The 19,440-nt window shown below is 40.0% G+C and overlaps 1 protein-coding gene across 4 annotated transcripts in view; it reads left to right on the forward strand.

The window, feature by feature from the left end:
* Positions 1-19,440, forward strand: part of LOC113081181 (plexin-B3-like) — a 74,864-nt gene that overhangs the window by 24,592 nt on the left and 30,832 nt on the right. The window contains exons 1-2 of one of the 4 annotated variants that reach the window (XM_026253242.1): positions 3,771-4,095; positions 18,099-19,203. In XM_026253242.1, coding sequence (XP_026109027.1) covers positions 18,112-19,203 — 1,092 coding nt within the window. In that variant the 5' untranslated portion in view covers positions 3,771-4,095; positions 18,099-18,111. Of the gene's footprint in view, positions 1-3,770; positions 4,096-18,095; positions 19,204-19,440 lie in introns of those variants that run through there. The other 3 variants (XM_026253240.1, XM_026253244.1, XM_026253241.1) reach the window with 3 other exon arrangements.

Below are 19,440 nucleotides of genomic sequence, written 5' to 3' on the forward strand. Positions count from 1 at the left end.
AGTTGATTTGTGGGTTATGTTGGGCCAGCCACGGCCTACCCAGGACGACGTCAACAGTAGCGCGAGGAAGTACGAGGAGGGCCAGTCGTTCCCGATGTCCGTGGGGCAGAACGAGCTCCAGCTCGTGTGTCCTTTTAGTTATTTTGCCACCGCCCAATGGTGATCCTTGGATGGTAGTGATACGGTAAGTGGTCTCGTTCTGGACGATGGGTATACGGTGCTTGGTTACGAAGTGAGAAGAGACGAAGTTGCTTGCGGCTCCGGAATCCACCAGGACATGGATGGAAAGATTGTGTGAGTTAATTGTGATCTGGGCTCTGATATGAGGTATGTGAGATACAGATGGGGTAATGGAAACTGTACTCACCATTGGGCGAGGCGGACGGACCGGGCAGGCGTGGATCAGGTGAGTGGCCTCGCCACAGTATAAACATAGCCGCTGCTGAATGCGGCGTCTCCGTTCAGAGGCATCTAGGCGGTAGGAGTCGGTGTTCATGGGTTCCTCCTGGTCTCGTTGGGGCGAGGGCGTTCTGGCTGATGGAGAGATGGTATATGAGGCCGGGGAGGCACAGGCCGAGAGGTGTTGAGCAACATTTATAGTTTTTCTGATGAACGTCTCGAGATTGACATTATCGTCGTAAATGACCATTTGCTTTCTGATCTGGGGCTTTAAACCTTTACGGTATGCAGCTAGCAGGGCAGTTTGGTTCCAACCACTGGTGGCGGCTAATGTCCGGAAACGGAGAGTGTAGTCATGTATTTCCGTGGCTCCCTGGCGGAGATTTAAGAGTTCATCATGGGTTGAAAGAGGAGTTAGAGCCACCCCGAACACTTCCTGGAGGTGGGTGACGAAGGCGTCGAATGAGGATAGAACCGGACTCTGGGAGTTCCAAAGGGCCTCTGCCCATTGTAGCGCTCGTCCGGTGAGGAGAGAGATCATAAAGGCGACTTTGGTGGCCTCATTGGGGAATTTACTGGTATTTGCGTTGATGAACAGTGAGCACTGCAGAATAAACCCACCGCAGCCACTCGGTTCACCCGCATAGCACGCGGGACGTGCAAGGGGCGTGCTGTTGGTGGTGGTAGCACTAGTTTCGGTGGGTGGTGAAACTGACTGTAATACTTGGCGGAGAGCAGTCACCATTTCGGTGAACGGGTCCGAAGCCGCTCCCTGAGCAGCAGCGTTAACATCCATGGGAGATATGAAGTTCTGTTTTTCGGGGCTGGAATCCTGTCACATCCACACAAGGAGAGGAGAAGACGGGTAAGTACTTTCGTGAAGTTTTATTAACATAGGATTTCAACAGAGCAGGTAAGTGTGGTCACAGACGGTGAATCTTCAAGCACTGATCTATAGGTGAGTTCAAGCACAAAGCTAGGCCTGACAACAAAGAGTCACTTCCCTTAATCGCTGTAACTGAATCTCCACAGAGTCACAATGCGGTCCACAAGAAGCAGGCAGAAGATCCACAAAGAGCGTCCATGTAAGCTTGATTCCAGCCGGTGAGTGAATGAGTGAGGTGAGTATTTAAAGGTGTGGTGATTGCTGGTGCAGGTGCAGGTGATTAGTATTCAGGTGACGGTTCACGTGAGCGGTGCATGGGAGATTGAGTGGATGGTGACTGGCAATGGTGACTGGGGCTAAGGGAACGAGCTGAGGGTGTGACATTCGTAGAATCCACCTGCCGCACTGTACTCAAACCAGCCACGGCTCACTCTAGAGGTGTGTGATGTTGTTCCATCGAGAAAGTGAAGCTACTTTGTTTTTGCCTTCCAAAAAAAAAAACACGATTAGAAATCATGTTTATATCATGTTTATAATGGGTTTTATGTTTATCTCTCATCGCTCCGACCAGACAAGGCTTCACAATATGTTAAGAGGAGTAACATTTCCGTCTCAAGCGTGAAGCATTCGGCTAATCACAACGTGCTGGATAGCTGGCCAATCACAGCATACCTCGCTTTTCAGAGAGATGAGCGTTGTGAAAATCAATGTGTTTCAGAAGGCGGGGCATAGAGGAGAACCAATAATGTACAGTTTTTTTTTTTTTTTTTTTACCTTAAACCGCATAAACACATTTCATTACACCAAATAATGTTCTTTTCAGCAGCATCATATGACCCCTTTAACTTGAGGTACTAAAATAACTTAATTAAACTAATTAAAACTATATGAACTATATAAAGGCAAAATCCTTTCTTTCAGGGAATAATAAAAAAAGATTGTATGTGTGGTCCAAAAACATTTGTAAATACTGTGTGTATATACATATGTGTGTGTGTGTGTGTGTGTGTGTGTCTGTATATATATATATATATATATATATATATATATATATATATATATATATATATATATATATATATAGCTGCACATAAGTTATGCAATTATACAAGGCCCAGTTTCGAATCACAGCTGATTCTAGTTGATTTGTTCTTAATGGACAAAGGCACTGAAGCAATTTTCAGAAAAGTGCATGTATGTTACATTTTCCCCATTGGAGTCTTTAAAATGAATCCCTTTTTTAATGTACTTGTAGGTTGACACCGTGGGAAATGTCACAGCCGGGTGACATTTGACAAATGAAGCCCAGCGGATGGCGAAGAATCTATTAAAGGCGGCCCATTTGAGAGATCTGCATTCATTTCATTTGGTATTGTCTGAACCTGACAGTGTCCATGTCAAAACCCGGTGCAACAGAAACACACGGGTGTCACACCCCATCTGCTTTCTCCAGCTGCGACACAGAAAGGCATGTCCCAGCCCCCCCGCAACACCCCAAATCCACCCGACATGGGGCTTTAAATGCAGCGTGCTTCAGTTAATGCTCGAATGCCAGCATTAAATATTAAGGGGAGGTACTGCAGGCTTAAGTGGTGATTTTGGGTGGATTAAAAACAATTTTGGATTAAATTTTGACCCTCTACGACATGTTGCTTATCTAAAGCTAAAGAATTACAAAACATTTACAAAAAAAAAATAATAATAATAATAAAAATGTCATTAGCACTGGATAACACTTTTTAAGTAAGAGTTTGTAATGTTATATGAAATATGATGTTCCATATGTTTTGTACCAGTGTACCACATGTACAGACCACTATTTTAAAATATTGCATCTTAAAAGGTATCTCTCATAATTCTAAATGGGTTTTTGGAAAACATTAATGTTCATATACATTTGTTTTACTAAGTTTGTTGTCAAAATAAATCTTTTGAAAAAAATTGTGATGGTTTCTCTGGGATCTACATCACTTTTGACAAATGAAGATTTGTAATTATTATTTACTTATCCCTATTTGCATATATTAAGATTAAATCAGAATGTAAAATTAAAAAATTTTTCTGTTTGTACTTTCTAAAGTTTAATTTTCAATAAAGGAGCTGTTAATGATTTCATTTTAGCCATTTTGCTAAATTAAGACAAAAGGGCCTCTCTCTCCTGCCCTCAAATGACAGCCCTGAATCAGCTAATTAAATTGTTTGACAGGTTCTAGTAATTCTCTAAATATCTAAATATTATAATCATTTCAGTAATATCTGTCAGATAATAAGGTGTGATTATCTGATACTCCTAGAAAAATTAATTAGAACACATTTAATGAAAAGGAAAATGTATTAATACCGAATATCAATAAGCACAATAAAACTGAAAGGGAAAAAGTCAGTATGCCTAATGTTAATCGATATATGTATTAATCATAAATAAAAGATTACAATTTAAAAATGTTTATTGCTTCAACATCAACAAAAAGGCAGTCATGTCTGAAAACTAAAATGCTATTATAAAAGGAAAATGTTTTGTCTTATCTGTTCACCTGTAGTACCTCCCCTACGTAAGGACAAGCCCCGCCCACTCTACAAGCGCTTCATTGAAACTGTTTCATGACGCTCGGAAAGCCCCGCCCACTCCCACCCCAGAGCCGCTCGCGCTGCTCGCCGGAGTCTTGACTCGGAGCCGCTTCACAGCAATGTAGCACACGCATAATGGGATTTACCGAGTTCGCTTTCAAACGCTTGTTTTGTTGTTTTAAAAATTAACGAGACTTTTGCTTTGACTTCAAAGGGGATGAAACGCAGTGCCGCTGAATGAAGTGAGTAACTGTTCGCTGGGAAACTTTTGGGTGTTTATGCGTTTTTAGATTCTGTTATTCACTAGATGCTTTTAAAAACACTCTATTCATCTTTTGTTTTGTTTTTTAAGATTAAAATAAGAGCATTTCAGCTGCAAATGACATTATTGAGGGAAATGTTTAGGGTTATGTCACATTAAGTTATTGTGAATGTCAGTGGAGAAGTTCTTGAGTTCATTAAATTAAGCAATGCGATTAGGAGTAATTTTCATTTACCTGACGACAGGAATCTCATTTTAGTATTTCATAACTTACCATCAGCGCAGAGAACATAATGCATCTTTGTGTTCAGCTCGTTGTTCGGTGTGTTCGGTTTATATTTTATAACCTTTCAGAAGGTTGCCTGCAGTCTGGGACAGACCTCTGAGAGTATTCATTGATTTTTGCTCCTGCATTCTGTTTCAAGCTCTAACAAGCATCACTTTGATAGAAAAGGAAGAAAGAAACATGAAAGCAAAAAGGTTTTCATCTTTATTTAAGAGTCTGCTATTGAAATGTAGTTTGCAAGCATTTTTAAACTACTTGATAATTGCTATCTAAATTGCCAACTGTTCTTTAATGCATTTCATTTTTCTTTAATCTGTTTATAAAACTTTAATGGGACTGATTTAGTTTAAATACCATCACACGAATGTCAGTGCATCTGAAACATTATCAGACAGCTGCTTTAACATCCTATTCTCAAGACTCCAATCAGTCCAAGGTGACTAGTCAAAGACCTCAGATGCCACACTAACCTGTTGTGAAATGGATCTAATGTATTCAGGCTTAATTGGAAGATAACTAGATGTTTAATCACACATTTACTCAGTGGTTTCCAGCCTCTGTATCAGCAGCTTGCGGTTATTGTACTATTCCTCCGGGAGGTGTGGCGTGCCACTCCAGGAATCGCGACTGAGATTGTGTCTTTTCAGCGAGCCGTACCAAGTTTCACGAAACCCAAACATCCCTTTTCACCCTCTCTTTCTTTTTCCACGCGCTCCCCCTGTTGTTATGACTCCATTGTCTCCTTTCTAAATACCTCCTCCCTTTTAGTCCCTGAGGAGTGGTGGGTTTTCACCTTGCGTTCAGCATATGGGGGGCGTAATTTTCTGCTCGTGTTGACATTCTTTTATTGTTTCGTGCACCCGGTACCCACAAACAAGTTTTTCCTCCCCTTAGTCTGTAATTTGCACTCCTGTGGATTTGCATTTTCATTCCCTCTTCAAAGACGGCCCTTATCTTGTAAAATGTTTGGCTTGTAAACACTTAAGGGAACCTTCATTCAAAGTCATTATTATACTCCCCAAGCTTGGCAGACAAAACATACAGGTTTTTCTTTTTTGCTGTTTTTGTTTGCAGCCTCTAAAAAAGCTATTAAATAGGGTGTGTAATGTATGAAGTAGCCCATGAATTTAGTGGCAGCTCCCTTCCTGTCAGTTTCACTGGAGTGAGCGTGTTTATCTGGCCCCATCAAGTAATTAATGTTGCATTTTTATGCACGCAGATGCTTGTCAAGGTGTTGATGAAAGCAGTGTGGGCCGCTCGCGAAGTGAGAGAGTCTGCCGGTGTGAAAACGAGAGCCGAGGGTGAAACCTAATAATCATCATCATAAGGTTGATGGTTCCAGAACTGTTTTTAAAATTCACAGAGAGTAGACGCACTTCTCACATTCATCTAGCTTATGAATATAGATGTGCACCTTTCTAACCTGTCAGAACTGTTGAATTCAATCAGTGTAAAATTGAAATGCCACTTTAAAAAAAAAAAGGTTTTACTGTGATTACCTGTAGGTTGCATTCAAAAGAGCCACTCTGTGTCATTTTCCTGTAGATTCACAGAGTTCGTCTGTGATAAAAGCTTGCTTGAGCATCATTATTTTCTCCCATTGTGGCCATTACGGCTCATTACCATCAAAATGAGATGTCATCATATTTGTTTGTTCAGAGGGGTGATAATTACAGGGAGCCTTAGTTGATTGGTTGCCTGACTTACTTAGTTCGACTGCAGCCGTGTTTTCTCCAGCTAAAATTCCTGCAGGACTTACACGGCACTGCTAACCCCTTGCTCTCCTTGCAGAAACACCCTGATGATATCAGATATCTAGCAGTGTGCGTGAAAGATGTGCAAAATATTCATGAGCTCAGTTGGGGAGTATAAAGCAGCTATACAAGGAGAGGAGGCTTTGCTGGAAACAGAGGACAGATTGCAACAGAGATATAAAGATAGTTGAGTTGGCGCAGTGGGAGGGAGAAAAAGATTGAGTAAATACGGAACAACGAGTCTTTTCTATGAAATATTAGGAGTCTGAGTAGCATACAACTGTCAGCGATGAAATATGCAGGAGGTTACTTTACTAATCGCCATATTTTATCACACTCCCGCTTTGTGCTCTTTAAAGAGCCAGATGCTTTCTCTGTTGTTTTTTGCCTTTATCTTCCCTTTTTTGTTAATTTTCCCAACCTTCTCTCTCTCTAGTTCCATATTTCCCAACGTACCCCCCCGCTTGGGCGTAGAGTATGGAAATGAGAACTTGCCCACCCTCCCTTTGCACAGAAGTGGTGATTAACCACTGCACACCCCAGGCACGCACGCACACACACACACTCTCTTGCACACTCACACACACACACACACACACACACACACTTGGTGTGCTGACACTTTCATGCCTGGCATCAAAGAGACTTGTAAATCCCAGTCACTCTCACTCTCTGTACGCATTCAAAGAGCCAGCGCAGTAGTAATCAGCAATGGCTCCGTGATGTGCCCATCTCCAACAGGCATCACGCGTGTTCTAAGATGCTTTGTCTTTATCTCGCACTGAATTTCCAAGTTTATTTCCACCCTGACACCTGCGTAAGCATTGCACAGTCTCACCTGCTGCGACGACCCAATCTGTGCTGATCTGCTTTGTGTGCGATAACGCAAATGTGATCTTACCTTATGAGAGCTGAGTGACTTTAATCAGTTAAAATATTACTTGCTTTTTTAATCAAGCTTTTGCAAGAATGTCGTAATTTTAGGAATAGATGAAAATTCTGTCAACATTGAAACACTTTCATTAATTTATTTGATCTTTTGAACACAAAAGACAATAGTTTGAAAAGTTTTTCATTTTTGGTTCATGTACACCAAGCAAAAAAGGTACAAAAGCTATCAATCGGACCGTAACCTTTTAAAGGGATTTGCTTTGTACCTTATGCACCCCTAAATAGTGCATACCTTAAAGGTGCACATCAGTAACTAAAATGTACATACGTAGTAATACCTAAATGGTACATGTTAGTAACTTTTAAAAGGGTGGAACCCAAATGATTGCTTTTGTACCTTTTCTTTTCTTGAGAGATAAGATAAGTCAGCAGGCTCCAGTTTTATGTTACTAATTCTAATCAAAAATTGTGTCTGTTAATATTACTTAATACACCTGAGTTTAAAAACTGTAGCAAATGTACTGATTATTGTTAGTTCATGTTAGTTATGCATTAACTAATGGGACCTTATTGTAAAGTGTGTTATCATATCTTCTTTTGTATTCTGCAAAAGAAAGTCAGTCATGCAGGTTTAGTGCAACATAAGTAAATGCTAATAGAATTTTCATTTTTGGCAGGACTATCCCTTTAATTTACTACATTGCAATGTCTTTTGAATTTTTCAGATGCTTTATGAATTCAGATGCTTTTAAACGTTGAGAGATGCTTTAATGAGACACGGTGATCCATATTGCAAGATGCTTTGTGTCACATCAGATTTCCAGGTTAATTTCCACTCAAAATCTTGCTGCCCCCACCTGCTGTGACCACTCACCCGACCTACGCCCTCTTTGTGTGGCACGTACAGACTTGAATGTGAAGCAAACATCCTATCTGAGAAGTTCACACCTTGAGAAAGTGATCCAATTAGACAAAAATATTTTTATCAAGCTTTTGCTAGAAGGGCGTGATTAGCATTCCTGAATTTACATGCATCTGCTTGCACATGCAGAATTATGCATTTAAGCTCCATTAGACTGAAGGGTGTAACCAAGTATTCAGTTTTGGGGGGTAATTGTGGAGCCATTTAAAAATCAGTGTTTATCAATCAACATTTCTGAATACATAAGGGATGCATATTAATGTATATGGTAGTTACGCCTACTGAAACCTAAAAATTGTAGCCAGACTAAATTGTTCCGTCAGTTCAGACGGTGCTTTAAATTAGGGGAGAGGTTTTGTCAGATGTCAAGCCTGCCGAAGCGATTCCTTCCTCTGATAGCACAAGCACACAGCATGGGTGGGGTTCGGCTGTCTGTCTGTTGGCTCACCCCCATTGAGGAGTCTTGGCCTCTGAAGCTCATCTCATTTTTGAACACACACAGAGGCTCACTTTTTTGAACGTGCCAGTTACATGCTTTGTGTGATGTCCTTCATTTTTTTTGGGGGGGGGGGGGGGTTGCATGTGTGGAAAGCGTGTCTGTCTGGAAAAATTGTGTGTATGGGTAAGCTTTGTGTCTGATACAGTGTTTTGTGTATTATGCACTCAGCAAAGAAATTAGACACACATGCATGCTATAATTTCTAGCATGTCTGTTTCAGAAGGTAATGAGTGTTGAGTGAGTGTAGCAACCTAGTAAGTATGTGCTTTGTTTTAATAGGCTGCTGTGTAGAAGAGAAAGTTTACAGAGATTGTGAATGTTCACACACACACACAGCACTTCCAGTAAGGGTTAAAGGTCAGCCTGCAATCGAAATGACTCTCCCTGAATTGGTTGCACCTTTTTAGCAGTGATAAACTATGCTACGTCCTATTTAAAACATGTTTACATAGCAAAAGCTGTTATTTGCAATATGCATTAACTATAATAGCTGTTTGTCTGGTTTTATAAATGTTTGCTGCTAAACCAACCCCCATTTATTTCCTCCCTTTGTCATCTCCCAGTTCTTTGTGTGTGTGTGTGTGTGTGTGTGTAAGGAAGAGCTCGTCTCCAATATATATCCAGAGCTTTTTCCATTCCTCATCACAAAGGCAGTAGCTATTCCGCTTTCTAAGTGAATAGAGAGTGTGTTCTCATTCGCTCCCATGATCTCCCGAAACAGTTATTACCATTTAAGTAAAAAAAAAATGGAGATGAATGCTGATGCTGCAAAAGCTCGACTTAATTCAAGCTGTGAAATTGGCTGTTTTGACAGTATAAGAGACCCCTTGCTCGCTCCATTTTAACATGCTTTTGTTCTGTGCCATTCTCACCCTGTCTGCTGCTGTAAGGTGGATCTGTGTAGGAATGGCTGCATGTTGGGTGGGATTCAATCTCTAGCACTCTTGGTTAGATTTTCAATGAGGATACGATGGGGGCGACACACCCTCTTGCTACATAAATGCTCTAGGGCTGTGAATGCCTCACTAATTTATTCATGTGAGATTGATATATGTAGCATTTACACAATGTCTTTTCAATCAATACCAGTGTAATATCTTACTTTTTAATTTAATCATTTAATTAAGGTGTGCAAAATAGTCACATGTATAAGCATTTCTCACCCTCTTTTGACTGTAGAGTTCATCAGACTGCTTTCACTACTGTACCTTTAAGACTGATGTATATAAATGACCTCTGTTATGATTTACAGGCATTCCTGTAGGTCAAACAATGGAGCATGGTCCTAGCAATGACAACAGCAGGGATTCAATTCCTAGGCAATGCATCAACTAATAGAATTTGTACCTTGAATGCAGCGTATGTCAGTTTGGAAGAAAGCATCAGCAGCGAATGTAAATACAGAGATTTTCTAGACTTTGTTTACTGACTTTGTTCACACAGTCATTAAAAATTTAATAGGTTTTGATATTTACGTAGATTGACATCATAGCCGTGATGAATTCTGCACAAGTCAAACAACATGTAAAAGTAGTCAGAAATGAATGTGGAAAACTGCAAAGAACTTTCATTTAACCACTGAGCTAAAAGAAGAGTTTTAAACTTAGGAAAAAATACATTAAAAAGAATAAAAATATATAAAAAGGAAAAAGCACCAACATATGAATTTTGTAACGACTCTGGTTCGACTATCATCAAAATGTGTCATAGCTTATATTAAATGTATTTTTTAATAAAAGATCAAGGAAGATTTAAATTTTCATGATATGACCACTTGAAAAATTGCTCTAGAATCTTTTTTTGCTGACTGTGGAATATCTAAAACAGGTCAGTTTATTATCAAAGTGTTTTTTCCACTCTGAATGCAAGTCAGCATCATTTAGCTTATCCAGATTCTGTTGTGCAAGACCTTGATGAAACAGGTCATGACTAAGGCTAAGAAAAATCATCTGACAATGTGTAGGCTCTCTGAGCTCGTTCCTTTTTATCATGTTCATTAAACGTGGATAGCATGGGTCCTTAAGCTAGGTAGACAAGAGACACAGTACAAAGCGATGTTCAGATTTCAGCCTTCATAAACAAGGTGGCGCATGAACTCTCCAATCCAAAGCATAATTGAAAAGAAGTGGCTAATCTCAGCAGCATGTCAAACTGTCCTTTTCTTACCCACCATCCCTTTGAAGGTGGAGACAAGTTAAAATGTTATGCATACTGATAGACTCCAGCTTCTCTGGATTTTCCCCCCCTCCTTTCCTTTGCTCCTTCTCTTCATCTCTCATATACAAGGCCCTTAAGACTTGTTGGCTTCTGTGATATGAATTAAAGATGAATCTTTCTTTTCCCTCTATAACTTTCTTGCTTAGATACTTAGTGTCCTCTGATACTTTTTCTCCTTCAAAAATGGAATCATGTTTAGCTAACCGGTATAAATTAGTCAAGCCTCTATCTAGACTTGTCTTGAAGGCAAGCATATCTATTACTATTGCTCATACTTGGGGTTAATTGATTTGAATGAACTCCTATCCCTAAATATTACACCTTGTCATGTAACTCATCCTGCACTACATGTGACACGGATGTGAGTGATTGCTCAGATTGTCTTGTTGAGAAGAGTTGTACTGTGGAGGTCAATTTAGTTCTGAAAAGTGAGCAAATAATACATGTAAGTTAGGGGCCGTTCACATTTCGCGTCTTTTGCATGCTCATTTTCATAATTTCCCATATTTGCGCGTGGTATGCGCGCTCATAATGGAAGCGACGCGGTCACGAGTGCGACGCACTCGTTTTTCCAGGAGCGTCTGCACCGCGTCCAGTTAAAAATATCTCAACTTTTCAGCATGCCGCAAGCGCACCGCAGGTCATGTGACAAGAACTAACCAATCAGCTTCATCCTTTCCCATAACAACGTTGAAAGCTCAGCCAAGATGAATGAACAGCTGACCATAGCTGTATATGGATTGCCGTTTATAAATAAATTTAGTAGTAGAGCTACTTCAAGCGATTTTTAGAGCTGCAAATCCATTTATCCTTTGCTGAAATTTCCACGTCTTCACTGAAAGAGCACGTCATGGTTGCTTAGCAAAGGCAGTGGCCTCAGGGGTGCAACTGCCCGAGCGCTTTTTAGGCGCGATATGTGAACTTATGTGAGCAAATTTTTGGGCATGAAGCGCCATTTTTTTTTTTTTTTTTATGGTTAACCACTGTGCCAAATACCCCCCCCCCCCCACCTTTAAAAAAAGAAAAGAACTCTTTAATCATTTTGAAATGTTCCGATAAAAATCTATAGCCTGTTTGATTATCATACTAATAGTTTTGAAGCATTGTTTCATAAATAGTTTGTATTGCACTGCATACACACAGTAACATTCAGGAGCACAGAAACTTGGCAACGCTGCCCCGCTACTTTTTTGAATTGCTACATTATATTTCTTAGCAACTATGTTTTTAAAGTAATTAAATTCAGGTTCATTGTTTGTATCTCTCTCTACAGTAAAACCCACCTACTTTGATTTGATTGGCCATCTCAATTATTTTGACATTAATGAGCACTGTTAGACAACTGATCTGAAGCAAAGCCACTGGATGGCAAGCCTGCAACCTTTAGCCAAAAAAGTATAATGGCTAATGTTTTGGCAGTATGCATGGAAGGAGACCAGAGGCCATTTTGTTTGAATGTATGTCAATGAAGGTAGTCGCCCATAGCTAGACCTTCAAACTGATGGCAGAAGATCTGGGAACCTTGGCCGCTTTGAATGGCATGGACCACCCAAGTAGGGCTGGGCGATATATCTAACAATATGATCGTGCGCATCTAGTCAGTAAATCTGGTTCCGTGATTACAGCTAAATCGCCATCAACTTTTTCAAATGGAGCGGCATTTCGTAGACAGTGCCGTAGATCACTGACAAGCTACACATTATCGTGTTCATTATCGCCTTTGATGAATACGCAATATGAACGCGATATTGCATAGCCTGTCAGTGATCTACGGCTCTGTCTATTAAATGCTGCTCCATTTGAAAGCAGGTGATGGTGATTTAGTGGTAATCACAGAAGCAGATTTACGATCATATCGTTAGACATATCCCCCAGCCCTACACCCAAGAAGCCATAAGACTGATAGATAAAGCAACCAATCACGTTTTGTTTTGCGCTGCATCATGTTTAGGGGTGTGTAAATGTCCCCACAATTACAGACCATGTGTAAAACTCTTGGATGTATTTTAAAGATTCTACACTGTAAAACCGAACAGTGAAATTAGTCAAATGAAATTAGTTAATTGCACTCAAATAATAACGAAAGTTCATTGGACTTAATTTAAATAAGTTCTGTTAACTCAAAAATTTGTTGTAGTGAGGTGAACTTAAAATGATTGTGTTTTCTAGTTCCCAGCATGCTTTGCATCAGAAAACAAGGAAAATAAATTTAGAAATTAAGTGTTATTTTGTTTGTTTTTACACAAGATTAACATAGAGGGACATAAGTTAATACATAAATGTTGTGTTATATTAGATTTTACAAAGGTTTATGTTATGTTGGATTTGTAGTGTTACCGTTGTGGTGAAGAGTAGAGCCTGTGGTTAGACTGAGGATGGACAGCAAAAGCCTAATTTTGAGTGTATTTCCCACATTATAGGAGTTGAAAAATAGATAAAATTATGAGTGAATTACTCCCTAATTATAAGTTCAGAAATATAATTATTTAAGATAACTCTGAGATAATTTAAGGCAACTGGAATTAAATTTTTTAAGTTTATGTAAACTTAAAACATTTAAAAACATCACTTAAATGTTTTTGTGTAATCTGTTACAAAATATTTTTTGAGTTCTGTGAACTTATCAGGGTTTACAGTGTATGGTGCAAACTTAAAATATTTTGCATACTTTTGAAAATCCAGCGTTCAGTTGATCCTGATAACCACTTACTGTCACAGTAAATACAACGGCTTTCTTCTGACATGAGGGGGTTTGGCCTTGCGGCATATTTGTTTCCAAACGAAACGTTAAAGAATGCAACAGTAGCTCTCTCCCATAAATCTAGTATAATTCAACCAATCCGATGACGACTTTGAAACTCCCAAAGCGTTTCCAATTTTGTGTGCTGTATGCACCAGCCGTTCAGCCAGCGATCTGTGGGTGTGACGTCTGAGGCTGAGACCAGAGCCATATAGAGAGAGAGTTGCGACAACGGAAGTTCGAAATGTTTGGTTGTCACGTGATTCGTGTAGACTTCAAATAGTTCCAGGAAGTGCTTTGGCGGCCATTCAAACTGATAGAGTAGAGGGACAGAACTGCGATTTCTGGTAATAAGGAGTCAATAAATGCATTTATTTTATATGTTTATACAACACACTGACATATGTACGTAGCATGAGTATGTAGTTACAGCGATGTTGTTTTTAAAATATCAAATCGGGTAATATTTGAGGATTAGTGTTCAATTACCGTTATTTTAAAAACGTATTTCAGGCTAACCTTAAGTTTTATAAACACGGGTTCCTGTTGCCTTTTTACGTTACATATTGTCCTTTTTTTCACTGATCTCATGTTAACTCATGTCATATCGATGACTTTCAGGTAGTACAGAGACAGGCTGGTGACAGGTGATTTTCAGCTCGCTCCGCACTATGGGTCAATTAACTGTTACCAGCAGTAATTAGCATGTTAAATAAATGTAAAATGAAGCTTACTGTTTATAATTCTTACAATTACATATAGTAATATAATTATGTATTATAAATAATATACCTATTATATCTAGTATAATTCTTACAATACTTATTCATGTACACAATATATTCAGGTTTAAAACAACTTAAGCATGCTCGTATATAAACATGTACACTGCCATTCAAAATGATGCTGAAAATTCAGGTTGGCATCACAGGAGTATATTCCATTTTAAAATAGAAAACAGTTATTTTAAATTGTAATTATACAATTAACTATTTACAGCAATTCATTAATACATTTCTAATAAATGTAATAGCATGACAAGCATTTTGTATGTGTCCTTTCTTTCATGTTGTCCTTGCATAGTCTCCACCGTGGTTTACTGTGCTGCATGGGGATGCTCCACTCAGTCAGAGAAAGGTGTGCGAATGTATGGCTTCCCCGCTGACATAGAGAGGAGAAAATAATGGTTGGCTCAAGTCAGCAGGAGCAATCTAAATACAAATAAAAATTACAACAACAAAAAATTGTTAGGTAATTATACTTAAATTTATTTGCACTTTTTTACATTGACAATGTTTTACTAGAAATAAGGAACAAGCAAAGCCTTGCAAAACCCAGGGAGCTGAGACTCATGGTGAGACATTGGAGGGAGTCATCAGTGTTACCTATAACTGTGCATTTAACCACCATGTGATATGTACTGTATGTGGGTAGACAAAAAAAAAAGGTGTGTGTGGAAACTAAACTGAAGTCAGTATGCAGACAAATTGCGGCAAAGCAATTTGTCATGACCAAAAAATTCAAGAGTAGGCTGAGACCAGATGCTATTCCCACAATCTTTGTACATTGTCCTGTGGTCAAAAAGAGGAGGGCCCTGCTCCACGATGCACCCCTAGACCTGTGAACATACAAGAAAGGGCTACTGATTACAGCTGTTATTTCAGGTGATTCATATATAATAAGTACAAACTCGTACTAGTAAAGTGATGTGATATTTTCAATATTTAAAATTAGCAAAACCATGTATTCTACCTCTATCAGTTTCAAAGGTTGAGGAAAAAAGAACAAGGACACTCAGAGAAGGGAAAGTGAGAGTGAAGAAAAAGGACATGGCTAGAGAGGAGAGACAGGGACAGGTGACACTGCCCAGTCAACCAGCAGCAAGTCAGCCAGCATTCCATTGAACCATCAGCCAGTTACCTGGGTCTATTAAAAAAAATGTAAGAGAGCAGAAAAAAAAAAAAAAAAAAATCAAACAATGCAAAGGCAGCACTAAGAAAAATAATGAAAATTCAGCTATCAAAAAAAAGGTCCCCTCAGCTCTCCTGACCTGCATCCTCACTGATGCTCCATCACAGAACAGTCCAGTGGCACCACTAATCCTCCACCCACCAGCACCCACAGAATGTTACAGTATGTTACTTTTATACACTAACAAGTTTAAGTATATAATACAGTATTATTATATAATATAGACAGGTAATAGTAAATGAATCACAATGACTAAAAACACTCCACCCATGTTTTTGCAAACTCAATTCACTCTAAATGTATATCAATAGGGTGCATTTTATTATTAAGTAATTTAATACGTGTAATAAGGAACAAACTTTATAACCTCATTTTTACCACTTCCACTCACCGCTGTCACACGTTATATTGAACTAACGTAATAGGCTATGTAACGTTAAGTAACTTTCCCCACCCTGCAAAAAAAATATGTTTATACTCCTTTTTTTCTAATTGCAAACACGATGGATGAAACTGAATTATGAGAACAGATTTTACAATTATTAGGGTGTTCGTTACTAACTTCATTCAGCTCCAATCCTAGCCTAATCTGTTAGTTATCTGATAACAAACCTTAAATCTACTCATTTAATGAGTGATAATCTACTAGAAGGTTTTAATTTGCAATTTATTGTTACTAAGGTGTACTGATAATATTCAATCTTATTTTTTAAACGTCTTACCTGTTAAAAGTGCGTCGCGAACGGTTTGTTCTGCTGCATCTCTACGGCGCGGCATCGGTTTGCTGCTACTTCCGGGAACTATTTAGAGGCTCCACGAGCCGCCATTGCTGTAAAAAAAGCGTTCCATTGGAGTCAATGGAGTTGTCGCAACTCTCACTCTATAAGGCTCTGGCTGAGACTAATGAAAGAGAGGCTTCACTTCATTGAATAATCAGCTTTTTTGAGGAAACAACTTATCATTTAATAAATCGACAGCCTCTGTTAATCGCCCAACTATAAATGACATTCAATGATGTCAAGGCAATTATGTGATCGGTTATCAAGCAATGTGATTGCTCGTGTGCCAGTGATTATACCTTATATATCTTATAAAGACATTGGTTTAATGTAAACTCCCTGGTCAGGCTGGTCTTTTGTCTGGTTTTAGATGATTTTTGGATACTTTTCAGCTGGGAAACACACTAGCTGCTTAACTCCAGTTAAACCAGTTAAGACCAGCTTACATCAGACCACAAAACCAATATATCCTGGTTTAAGATTATATTTCCCCCCCCATAAAGTAAAGCCTATAGGCTTGGGGGTGGACTTTTGATCTGGGCCACCTAGCAACCATGTATCACTGACCTAATAAACTTTGAACACTTTAGCTGTTGCATAGTAACACCCTGGAAATCACCCTGTATATCCTAGAAAGTACATGGCGATATGTTAAAAACACTTAAAACGCATCACTGACCATGTAGCAATTGTAATGCATTATGACATTGAGTTCTGCATGGGATATGCACCAAGCATTTTCTGAAGACAGTTAAAATCTAGGTGTCATTGCATCAGCTGGTTCTTTATTTTCTCTCTGTTTTTTTTCAGAGGTTGATAAATGAATGTAACAGCTGACGCTCGTGACTTTTGAGTGGTTGATTAAAGCAGTGTCTGTTTTCTGTTTCATCAGTAAAACCAAAAAGGCAACAGCTACAGGCATCATGCATAATTTAGCACCTAACTTCTTCACATCTCTATTACTTTTCTCAGCACTTTCTCATATTTTCACACACACTCACACACACTCTCTCTATTTCTGTTTCCCCACTTACCCTCTCTTTACTTCTCTCTCTCTCTCTCTCTCTCTCTCTCTCTCTCAAATCTCGGTAATTCTTAAAAAGGAATACTCCATGTGTTCTCATGTCATCTTGTGGCAGTCAGACTCGTCCAGTAAACAGTGAGACGATACAAACACTAGCAAAGAATTTTAATGATAACAGGAACCTGCATCTGGTGCACTTTGGTAAGTTTTATCAGCTGCCATTGCGTATGCTGCTCATACGCTGGCATTTAGACTTTTCTGAAGTAAACTCCAGTACTATTGCATGTTTCTTGGTCTCAGAGGAGTTTCTTTTATTGCACTTGACCAAAGCCTAGCAGTCTCACTCAAGCACCCTTCACTGCCTGTGTGAAGGTGGCAGGACTTTGAAGAACAAAAGAAAATGTTTGAAGCCTGTAGTTTTTGTGCTGAATGGTGATGTGCTGCAGTAGGTATTCTCTGTGGTGTTTTTCTGTTAACTTAACATTTGTCTTCTCTCTCTCTCTCTCTCTCTCTTTCTCTTCCTCCCCTCTCTTGCTCCCTTTCTTTCTCTATATCTTTATCCTTTTCTCTCGATCATCCATCTGAATCATCTCCTCTCTCTGGTTTCCGCTAACACTATCTTGCTTTACTTTCTGACTCTTTTCCTTCCTTTTCATGTGTTACTCAACTTTCTGTGCCCTTCTCCCTCTTCCTTACTGTCTTTTCCTGTATCTTCGCTTCCTCCCTATAACTCTATTCATTCACATTGCCTTCATGTTTCTGAATTTGCTGACTAACCTTTTTCCCTGTTTACGTTTTCACCCGATCCCTCCATTCTGAATTCTTTTTCTTCCTGCATGCTTCTTTTCAACTGCCCTCTCTCTCTCTCCCTATCTTCTTGATCTCTGCCTCTTTCAGCAGGTGAGGGGGTGCCATGCCAGCTGCTGCTTCCCTGTTGCTGCTCCTCGCCATCTTGTGGTGGCCTCTGGTATTGCCTCTGGCCCCCAGTCATCTTCAAAGCCCCTCTTCATTCATCACCCTTAATGGCTCTCGCCTCAATCACCTCCTGCTTGATACCCATTCGGGCCACGTCTACGTGGGGGCAGTAAATGTGCTCTATCACCTCTCTCCAGACTTGCAGCTACTCTCCTGGGGCAAAACGGGGCCTAAACTGGACAGCCCGGACTGCCTACCACCCATTGACCCCACTGATTGCACCCAGGCGGAAACTACGGACAACACCAACAAGCTTTTGTTGCTGGAAGAGATCAAGGGAAAGGATCCGCTCAGCCTGATTGTGTGCGGGACGGTTCTGCAGGGCATCTGTGAGAAGCGAAGCTTGGAGAATGTCTCTCAGGTGCTGTACAAGACCGACAACCCCGTGGACACGCAGTATGTGGCAGCAAACAACCCTCGAGTGTCCACGGTTGGTGTGGTGGTTGAGCAGAAAGATGTTCTGCTTATGCTTGTTGGGCGGGGCTACACCAGTAAGGGACCTGGTGGGATCCCGCCAATCACGATGCGACGCTTAAACCACACTGCTCGAGCATTCTCCCACGAAGAACTTGGAAAGCTGGTTGTTGGTAGCTACTCCGAATACAACAACCACTTTGTGAAAGCTTTTCACCACAACAACTATGTCTATTTTGTGTTCTCTCGGCGTGACGTGTGGGGCAAACGGGAGTATCGGACATATGTTTCAAGACTCTGTGCAGGCGATCCCAATTTCTACTCTTATGTGGAGGTGCCGCTTTCCTGCGGTGGAGGATACAATCTGGCACAGGCAGCTGTACTTGGCTATCACCGTGAACAACCCACGCTGTTTGTGGCCATGGCCATGGGGCAGGCATTGACTCCCACACCCACAGACAGGACAGCTCTTTGTGTGTACAAGGTGGAGGAGCTGGATAAAGCCCTGCATGGCGCCCAGCTACTCTGTTACACACAAGAGGGCAAAGACGCCAACAACAAGGAGAAGGCATATATAGAGTACGAAGTGTCCTCCAGTTGTCTGAAGCTCCCGCAGGTAAGTTGTTGGCCTTGGTTAGTAGTCATTCCTCAAAGAGGATTACAACCGACTGTAATTCATCATGTTGTTCTCAAAGGGCCTTTGATGTGTCATCTGATCCAACTAAATTGAAATTTTGCTCTTTTGCCAGATTTTTTTTCCAGGCTGTAGTTCCCTAATCCCCATCCATCATTCACAATCAGTTTAATTTTAGACCCCTCTAAATAACAGCATAATTCCAACATTAGCCAATGA

Source organism: Carassius auratus, unplaced genomic scaffold (genome assembly GCF_003368295.1).
Source record: "Carassius auratus strain Wakin unplaced genomic scaffold, ASM336829v1 scaf_tig00033307, whole genome shotgun sequence".
In the NCBI taxonomy this organism is placed as follows: Eukaryota; Metazoa; Chordata; class Actinopteri; order Cypriniformes; family Cyprinidae; genus Carassius; species Carassius auratus.